This window comes from Carassius gibelio, chromosome B8 (assembly GCF_023724105.1).
Source record: "Carassius gibelio isolate Cgi1373 ecotype wild population from Czech Republic chromosome B8, carGib1.2-hapl.c, whole genome shotgun sequence".
Lineage (NCBI taxonomy): Eukaryota > Metazoa > Chordata > Actinopteri > Cypriniformes > Cyprinidae > Carassius > Carassius gibelio.
This window is the reverse complement of record NC_068403.1, coordinates 12777138-12787343: the sequence shown is the minus strand read 5'-3', so window position 1 is coordinate 12787343 and position 10206 is coordinate 12777138. Positions and strand designations below refer to the sequence as shown.

Below are 10206 nucleotides of genomic sequence, written 5' to 3'. Positions count from 1 at the left end.
ACATCACCATTGTTAACATGGTTAATTTCAGCACTGACAGTAATTGTCGGCCGGTCCACACTCATGGAGTCTTCAGGTGGTGTTGTACACACTTTCTCAGTGTTCGCCACAGTTTGCATTTTGTGGTGTAAGGGGAAGGGGAAGCGGTCCAGTGGTGCGTGTTCAATTTTACAGAGGCTGTCTTCACTGTCACTATTGTATCCGAGGTTAGAATAGCATGGATCGTCTTCTTGAGAGGAGAGCTGCACAGCGATTGGCAGCTCATCTTCTGTCTGAATTGCCTTTTCATTGAGAACTCTTAGGACATCAACTTCTATTTCTTCAGCCTCGTCATGACAGGGTTCAACTTTCCGGAATGTGTGATGTGCAAAGAGGCTGATGCAGAACATCTCCACAAGTACACAATAGTGGTAAATTACTTAAAGAGATCACAGGAAAGAGAGACCAAATGAAAGAATTAAATTGGATGTTTACCAGATTCCAGATCCAAAAACTTTTGGGAAATCAATAGTTATGTTTTATGAATCTTACATTGAGATCGAAACAGATCAGAGAAGGGAGGAGTGCAGGGGATGACATTCAGGGCACCCATGGTCTCCAAAATTCCACTCTGTAGTCCACAAAGGACCAGGATGACAATGATGCAAATAAACTTGGCTCGAAGACCATATCCAGGCAATGCTTTTTTTGTGGCTTTATAAAACAGCAAGTAGCCATAGAAAGACAGAAACGTGGATATGGCAATGATGGCATTGACATACATGTTGAGATTACCTGAATTCACCTAAGAGAAACAGATTATAAAGAGACACATAAAGTAGTTCAGAAAATAAGCCACATCTACATTGCAAAGTGTGTGATTTTTTTTTTCCCTAAACCGGTGAAAACCCTGCCACACGGCCAATTCTTAAAATATCACTGGTCATGTCAGTCACTAATTTTTTATGTAATATAATATATTTTAAAATGTAATTTATTTAACATTTTCCTGCAGCTTTTCAGTCTTCAGTGTCACGTAATCTTTCAGAAATAATTGGCCTACAATAGTTGGCCTACAAGAAATATTTCTAATTATTATCAATGTAATTTTCAATGTAAAAAAAAACAAAACGTTTTTGTTTAATTATTTTGTACATCGTACATAAAATATATCACAGTTTCCACAAAATGTTGAGCAAAAAAACAGATGTTTTACTGTATTTAAAAAAACTTTAAAAGAAAACTTAATTCCAAACTTTTGACCTGTAGTATGCTTCAAATAAAAGATAATGCTTAAGCACCTTATGAATAGAACTATTCAAGAAACATTTTGTGAATTTGAAGAAGAGAGTTATAATTTTTTGATTGAATCAAATCTTCTAACTTTCTAGGTCTATCATAAAAATATTGCACTATAGTAAGCATAGAACAATAGTATTGTACTCACAACCCCATAATCATATTGCTCATCAGTCCAGAGGACAAGAGTGAGGAAGAACAGGACTGTTCTGACCACAGAGAGCTGAAGAACCGCAGCCATCATCCAGCCCACGCTGGTCCTTATGGAATACAAAAATATAGATTTCACTGTTTTAATGAAACACACCAATTATAATAACATTACTTCAAGTTAAAAATGTATTCAGGTGTATGTGAAGTACTCGTTGATGTTGAAGAGAGGAAGACAGCAGCAGCAACAGCAAGGGAAGGGGTTTGGAGACACCTGCTCCCCTGCTAACATTTCCAGCATCCGAGTCTTTCCACCGAAGAAGTCTTTGATAAGACCCATGAACTTCAAGAGTGTAATGGAGTGATAACTGCCAAGAAATACAAAACAATCCATAAAGACAGGACTGGCCATGTACAATGTGATTACAACAGTGGAAGTCAAAAGTCACTCACAGAGATGCAATGAAATTGCACAGAAATGAGGAGCGTGGAACATATAGTGCAATGATAGACGTCATCCCGAAGACCTGTCAAAGATGGAAAATGTCACCAAAGGACAACTAAAGGAATGAAATGAATGAATTGAATGATAAGATAATGCTTTACTGGATATATTCCCAGGATCCACAGGCTGAGACATCTACGCCGCTGAGAGGGGACATGACGCAGAAAAAAGCCAATCTCCTCCATGAAGAGAGCAAGAATAAGCACAGCAAACACAGCAGGAAGGAGGAACAGCCAGAGATCATTCTTGATCACTATAAGCAGAACAAACAAAACCGAACTCTTTAAAATAAAGCTTTGGGGCATTTTAACAGCAATGCAATAGAAGAACCATTTTGTTTCCCAGAATAATTTTTCAATGAACAGTTCTTACAATAATCATTTTTAAAAGAGTACTTCAATAATCTAAAGAACTTATTTCCACCACAATAAAACTTTTAGTACAATGGAAAGGTTCCATGGATGTTAAAAGTTCTTCATGGAGCCATCAATGCCAATATAAAACCTTTGTTGATGTACCAAGCTGACTCAAATAGCTTGTGGATATTGTTGACTGATAAGCAGTTTAATCTGTGTTGTCAGATTTCACTGCATATACAAATTGTACAACATGTAATCATCCATGTCTTACATTGCAACATACTGTCATTCCTGTCATTATCCAGGGACAATTACTTTCAGTATTGTAACAGGCTCCATAAGCAGCAGACAGCAGACATCATTCGGCTCGATACATCTGCACCTTTCATCATGGTGTGTTAAATCTCTTACCTTTAAAGAACTCAGATGACAGAGGAATCCCACCTCCCATGAATGTGCAGTTGTTTGCTTTCCCCATCGTTCAGTAAAATCACACAAAACACAAGAATTTCAATTAGGAGCCCTTAGATGTCAGGATCAAAATAATTGAATACCCACGTATCTGTTCTCAGTTTAGACACAAACCCCAGTTGCATAGATAAATAGGTAATTGTGTACAAAGAGTTATGACGAATCTATACCAAGGTGGCTTCCTAAGGACCGTCTTTCTGAGCTCGCTTATTAATGATTGACTTAAACACAGGTAGGGTGACAGGTAGAGGGCCAAGTCCATCCTCCCACAGTCTGTACTATCTCAGGCAACCTCTTCTTTTATGCTTAGAAAACAATACATGGGAAATGTGTAAACATTTATAATACTTTAAAAAAAAAACAGGAAACCATTATCTGCCTATAAAAAATGATTTTGCAATTGTAACTTTTTCCAGTATTTTATTGTTAGATGTTACTTGGCAGGGCAGTTCTAGGGTGAGTGGATATCCGGGGCTTAGTCCAGAGACATTTATGTATGTGTCAGAATACACAGGATACACTTAGGCCTAACTAAATAAATATTACATTGGCTACGTGGCATAAGGTTTTTAAAGAGACATGTATAGTATAGTTTAATTAATTATCATTTGTAGGCCTACTTACAAACTGCATAAATAATATTATAAGATTAATGGTCTAGATAGAAAACTTAAAACACAGAAAAAAAGAAATGTCAGAAAACATAAAATGCTTTTAAAGTGAGACTGCAACTGCCAGCAGGTGGCAGCAAGCTCCTGTTTTAATGTCTGATTCGTTGAGTCATTTATTCAATCGATTCATTGTCTAATTTGGTGAGCCAGGTCTCATGAAAATCTGCATTTGACATACTATTTATGTGCACTTTTATGAGATCTGGTTACATTTGGCACGGTCTCCCTGCCGCACTAATAGCAGTAAGGCTTTCCTCTGTGTATACATAGAAGTACAATTTTAGCTGTATTATTTGTCCCCTTCAAAAATCACTCTTTAGAAATGTTATGTTTATTCCCCCCCCCCCCCCCCCAATTGTTAGACAAAATGTACTCATACTCATACCTCAAAACTCATACCTCAAGAATTTAAGAATATCACAACCCTTATTAATTGATTTATGCTTACTAAACACTCAAGTCCAGTGTAACGAGATAAAGAATATGCAGATATAATAAAAATAAATAAACAATAATAAAATAAAATTGTGTGTGAGATTTGTGCTTATGTATGATTTTTCTCAGTCAGATTCACAGTGGTGTCAACCCAATGTTTTTAACCTAGAGTGTAGGCTTGGTGGATAAAGAAACCAGATAGGGCACATTTTACCCACATTTCCTTTGGCTTTGAGCTGCCAGAAAAGCTCCATATAGTCAGGCAACATGAAAGTTCTCAGTTCTATGCAAGGAATGCTAAAATGTGTCACAACTTACCCCACCCTGTCATCTAATGTTCTGTTAGCTGTAGGCTATTAGCATAACCATTTGAAATTAGCAGTTTAAAAATGCATCACAATTTGCCCTGAGAATCTACAATGTATTTTAAAGTAAGTTACACGATTTAATCTGCAACAGTTTAATAGTTCATATATCTATTTACAGCTTTGACAACCATTTATATAAGATTGAGGAGGATGGGTTAATAATTAAATTATCCCTGATAGGTGGAAAATGTGCTGTTACAACTCTCCCCATGTTGCAACCATACCCGGTCTCCTCCTAATAAAATGATTAAAAATCTATCAGTATTTTTTGTCTATTAAAATCTATATCCGTATAAAAATCTAAGAATATCATCTAAAATCAAAGAGTATTTGCCGGTAGTGCGTTTGACTGAGGGACTTTTGTATTAAAATCAGTGGAGGACGGGTTGGAGACGTATCCGGAAGTCGAGCGACAAAAGGCAGGATGCTTTATAACTGAGCATTTCCTAATAATATTAACTTATTTAGATCTAATAAATAAGCACGTGCTAGTTATTTAAATAAAATATGACGCTGCGTCAAAGAGCTTAAATCTTGCAATTTTGGAAGTGAAACTCTTTAGGCACAATACCCTGAACACTATTTAGGCTACTGAAAAGTTTCTTCAGTAACAGGTACATCACCTTTGATCACTAACTTAAATCTCCGAGGAGCGACGTGATTTAATTGCTTTAACTTTTAATGAATGGCTTTGAATGGTCTTCCACAGAGCTGTGGCGATGGAGCAGCAGAATGTAGTGGAGGCGGCTGGAGAGAGGGAGTCAGATGCGGCAGATGTGATCGCGGAGCAGCCGTCCCTCTCTTTTCCAGAGGTGTTCCGCATGATTCAAGCAGGAGAGGAGGTTCCTGGACTCCAAAAGCTGGACATAAAACCTTGTAATGTACAGCCCACGGTTTCTCAAATGCCCAGAAAGTCTAAACCATGGGAAAAATGATTGCTTCCTAATTCTAAATTGTGGACTGATTTACAACATATTTTGCTTTTATTCAAGTCACAAATTAAGTACTTTTTTTTTCAAGTAAATTATTTTAATACATAGCAAAAGCGGGATGCTGAATGGAAAATAAAGCATGCCTAACTTTTTCTGATTTTGCATCAAAAGCTGCCTGAAGATGGTGGTATTTGCAGCTCAACAGCTTTGGCCAGTTAAGACAAACCCAAAGCCTCTCATGACTGTCAAGTGGTTCATCATGGTCTCATGTGCTTGTGAAAGGGAAATGCAAAAGGTTGACACACATCCTGCTTCAGAGCTTATTAGAGGAAGTGAACTTCACTCACAACTGGTCAACTAGCAGTCAAATGTACAGATCAGAAACTAGATAACGCATACCCGACTGCTGTATTTTATTTTTTTTAACTACAGAATGAATGGATCAGAATAGTTTGCTTATGTTTTAATAAAAGTTTAGTCACTGGCAAGTCAGAACTCAGTGATCCGCTTTATATAAACAGCCTTTGATAAGTACTTTATTTGTCTTTCACAAAAATAATTTTGTTTTGATGGTCAATAAAAAGCTGAAATTTAAAGGCTTAGAATATCCCTGAATAAAAAGACATTCAAAAGTCAAAGTCCAAAATGATGGACCAAAGGCAAGTGCAGCAAAACAGCAGGAATCAGCCAGAATGTACATTTGTGGGTCCAGCAGGGTCATTTTTTTAAAAAACAGTCACCCCTGGATTGGTCAAAACTCCTCTGGTTCTCCTGCCTCATCTTCTGGAATTACAAAACCTTCCTGTTGAAAGACGGAAAACCACAGAACTCAGCGGGCTGAAGACGGTTTAGTATGAGACTTTCGACACTGCGACGTACACTTACATCTGTGGCGTACAGGATATCCACAATCCTTTGCAGCGTAGGATCACCCTCCCCCTCTTTCTCTTGGCAGATGAGCTCGATGTTTCTCAGTTTGCCAAAGTAGAAATCCCTTTCCTTTTCCATGTCAGCAATAGTGGCCTTCAGGTCATTTATCTGAACAGATGAGCATAAAAAATATAATAATAATAATAATAAGGGGTGTTGTTAATAAGGGGTGCAGTGGATAAGACACATGCCTTTCGAATCCGGGTTCGAATCCACTGTGAGACACCAATGTGTCCCTGAGCAAGACACTTAACCCCTAGTTGCTCTAGAGGCGTGCGACCTCTGACATATATAGCAATTGTAAGTCGCTTTGGATAAAAGCGTCAGCTAAATGAATAATATAATGTAATGTAATAATGATAGCAACAACAACAACTACTACTAACTTGGTCAGTATCACCATTAGAGTGCATTTCAACCCTCACAATACTCAAAAAATGTTGTTCCAATTTCCCAATCGCTTTATGTCATATCATAAATAGTAGACACTCAATTACTATAGAAACATTAGCTGAGCTCCCACACATTTTTTTAGATAATTATGGGCCATTATTCGAAGCATAAATCATAAGATATGTCCACATCTGTTAAATATGTTTTTATTGCAAAATTAAGATGCAAATGATATTTTCTGAAAGGTATGTTGTCATTTTTTAAACAGGATTATAAAAAAAAATAATAATGAAAAAAAAAAAAAAAATATATATATATATATATATATATATATATATATATATATACACACAATTTTCATGGCAAATGAGTTATGTACAGGACACCAAAAGGCACCCTACAGTGATACTGACCCAACTATCATTACCAGTACTAACAACTATTATTATTATTAAAAACAACTACCAACTGTGACCTATTTTATGTAAGCTGATTTAATAAAGTTTAAAATTAAAGCATCTGAAAACAGTGAAAATGATGCTTAAGTAAATGCATGTATGCTTCTCATTTACTGTTTTTTGTAAAGTCATACCATCTGAGTGAGTGCTCCCTTCTCTTCGTCCCCGCTGCCTGTTCCTGTGCCTCGCGTTGCAGCTGGAGCTGTTTTTGGTGCAGATTTAGGTGCTGTGGCTGAACGCTGTGGAGCTGAACATCAAGAACATCCATCACCTTGTTAAACATACTCATCAACCTGACTCCAGGATAAGGGTCAACCCTAGCCTCAAATTGACCAATTAAATAAATTATTAAATGATTTCATTTCATAAATAGAAGCTAAAAAAAAAAAAAAAAAGAAACTTAAAGGAAAAATATACTTCTATAATAATTCCACCAACAAATGCCATTGACCCAAAAGAGAACTGCATGACTGTTCTTTTAAAATGTGCAGTACTTGGAAATGTAGGAATCACCATAATGTGAGGAAAAACGCCCAGAGGTGAAGCAACCTTGTTGTCAATGTGCTTGTACTAAAACTCACAGTTCTTAATATCTTACCAACAGGGGCCATTGGCTTGACTGCAGGTGTGATGCCTGTGTCTGAAGCGAACAGAAATCCATGCACAGGCATTGTAAGGCTCCAGTTATTCTCACACATGTTAAAGCAGCTAAAGCATGTAGGATTGGCTCACTGGTGCGTGACTGGGTCACACCCACATTTTTTGGCCTCATAATCCATAACAGCTGCAGCTGTCATGCACCTGTTAGCATTAGGACAGCTAGCTTCCGACAATAATGCTAGTCTCTATACGATCAAGGAATACATGAACCAAAAAAATAAATAATAAGTTGATATTTATTAAAATGATAAATCATTCCTTGAATATTAGTTGGACATTTATGTATGCTATTTTAACCACTAGGATAAGACTAAATAAATGGAACTTCCTGTTTGGTCTTTCTCCTTACCTGAGCTGGGTTTCTTTGGTTTGTTGGCTGTAGCTGCTGCTGCTGCTGCTGGACTCTGATTGGTGGGCATTTCTTGTCCCTGTCGAGCTGCCGCCGGATCATATTCCTTCCCATCATAATTTGCATCGAAGAACTTCTTAAACCATTGCACAAACTCAAAGTTATCCTGGAACTTGCCCTTCACAAGCTTGTCAACAGGAATAATCTGCACAGAGGCGTAAAATGTTACAAAGCAGTTGCACTTCACATATTGCACATTATGAATATATTTTGTGTAGCAAAATGGAACGTAGCATCATTTGCATGCGAATGATTTTAACTGGTTGACATACTTTGCTAACTCCCATCTTTTTGAAGCTGCCTTGAAGGAGTTTGAAGTTATGGATGTATTCGTGCTCAAGTTTGGCCTGGAATTTGACTTTCTTCAGTGGAATACTTGACGGGAACAGCATGTCCATGAATTGACAGTAAGCAGCACCTTAAAACACATTATTAAAGACATAGACAGTAAATAATATAAAATATTTTAAAAAATGCCATACAGGTCCCAACCCAAACAAAAACCCCTTGCATCCCTCCCCTGCACTGTACTATCTTTGTCTGTTTCCTCACTAACTGCTGACTCAAGACAGCGACAAATTCAGTATGCAAATGGCTGTCAATCTATGACACATTATTATTATTATTATTATATTTAATCTTTCTGCTCAAAATGCAATCTAGGTTTTGTCAATCTCAAACTCTGTCAGTAATGATGTGAATGATGCTCAGGTTGTGTGTGTGAAATGAAAGGACCAGACAGCTGATCACTGACCTGAGCACAGTTGCTCGATCTTGGCATGGCTCATCTGTAAAGACTCGTTTATCCATGTGAGCATGTCATGGCGGCTGAGGTTTTCACTTGTCACTGAAGTCGAGAACACGTTCACAGCCATGGCTGGGACGAAACCGACGATCTGAAGCTGATGGAGACACTTTTCCGCTGAAGCTGCAGGACAGAGAGGTTGTGGGAAAAAGAGTTAAAGCCTCATTTCCTTAAACACACATTCACACCCTTCAGCCCAGCTACATCATCATCTTTACTTCCTACTTAATGTCACTTCACTGCGGCTGCATATTTACATATAAAGGTCTAAATCGAGTACATTTCTTACGGGATAAAAATCTGATCTTTATTTTAAAAAGTTTGTCTCTTGTTAACTTTTTAGGATTCACATTTAACGCTCCGCTTTAACGTCAGTCAAAGTATTCAACTGGTCTTAATCTGTCAGAATATTTTATAGGGTAACGTTAACATTATTCATACAAACTTTATACTCCACGTTATGTTTACGTTTCAACCGTTGTATTTTTAACTGCTGAACATTTAATTCGTAACATTAGATGACAAATATCGTCCAAATGAAAAAAACTATCAATAAAGTATTGATTTTCTGTAAAGTAAAGTCTTTCTGTTGTGCGTGTCACCGATCAAATCAACGCCTTTATCTTACATTTGCCTCTGGATGGGAGTGAAGCGGGCTGCAGTTTCACCGGCGCGTCGTTCGTAAAGTGCCGCTTCTGCAGCAGGCTGCCAACGGCCTAAAGCCCGCAACCACAGCAGACGCTTACTAACTATTCACAGATGTCAAAATAAAAGTCGCCATTCGAAAATATTAATTTGTCAAAGTAAAAGTAATAATAAACAAAATAAGAATCACTATTTAATGCATAACACAAAAACTAAAGTTGAAAGACTTTGGTAGATTTAATAATATAAAAATACAATGAAAAATAAATGTATGGTGTGTACGCTTTAGAAATCAGAAATCAGAATCAGAAAGAGCTTTATTGCCAAGTATGCTTACGCATACAAGGAATTTGTTTTAGTGACATAAGCTTCCAGTACACAGAGACAACAACACACAGACAAAAAAAAAAAAAAAAAAAAAAAAAGAGATTTACAAATTGCCAAATAAATAAGTGTATAACAATTGTGCTATAAATGATAATGGAATAGGATTGAGTGAGATGCAGGAATGTTCTAGGATGGAGGGTTAACAAATAAATATAAGGATATTGCACGTTTATAAGCATAAGTAGGGAACATTTAACTGTTTATGAGGTAGATTGCCTGGGGGAAGAAACTGTTCCTGTGCCTTGCTGTTCTGGTATTTGCGGCTCTGAGGTGCCAGCCAGATGGCAAAAGTTCAAAGAAAGGGTGACTTGGATGTGAGGGATCCAGAGTGATTTTCTGAGCCCTTTTCC

The 10206-nt window shown here is 37.2% G+C and overlaps 2 protein-coding genes and 1 long non-coding RNA gene across 10 annotated transcripts in view; 1 reads left to right on the top strand and 2 right to left on the bottom strand.

Annotated features, from left to right (window-relative positions):
• Positions 1-9574, bottom strand: part of LOC127963955 (microtubule-associated protein RP/EB family member 1-like) — an 82543-nt gene extending 72969 nt beyond the window's left edge. For 2 of the 8 annotated variants that reach the window (XM_052564063.1, XM_052564067.1), the window contains exons 1-4: positions 9453-9574; positions 8774-8947; positions 8292-8437; positions 7960-8164 (exon numbers count right to left, since the gene is read on the bottom strand). In XM_052564063.1, coding sequence (XP_052420023.1) covers positions 7960-8164; positions 8292-8437; positions 8774-8894 — 472 coding nt within the window. In that variant the 5' untranslated portion in view covers positions 8895-8947; positions 9453-9574. Of the gene's footprint in view, positions 1-5677; positions 5972-6054; positions 6208-7084; positions 7198-7548; positions 7591-7959; positions 8165-8291; positions 8438-8773; positions 8948-9452 lie in introns of those variants that run through there. The other 6 variants (XM_052564060.1, XM_052564064.1, XM_052564065.1 and 3 more) reach the window with 6 other exon arrangements.
• Positions 3-3060, bottom strand: LOC127964106 (organic solute transporter subunit alpha-like; the record flags this gene model as incomplete). Its single annotated transcript, XM_052564271.1, has 7 exons — positions 2704-3060; positions 2035-2186; positions 1882-1955; positions 1641-1796; positions 1427-1538; positions 532-784; positions 3-418 (listed from the first exon to the last, which is right to left on the bottom strand). Coding segments are annotated over exons 1-7 (1230 nt in total), but the record flags the coding sequence as incomplete, so codon positions are not given.
• On the top strand, positions 4212-5765 carry LOC127963959 (uncharacterized). Its single transcript, XR_008154936.1, has 2 exons — positions 4212-4851; positions 4947-5765. It is a non-coding gene; the product is annotated as an uncharacterized LOC127963959 (long non-coding RNA).
• Positions 9575-10206: the final 632 nt, after the last annotated feature.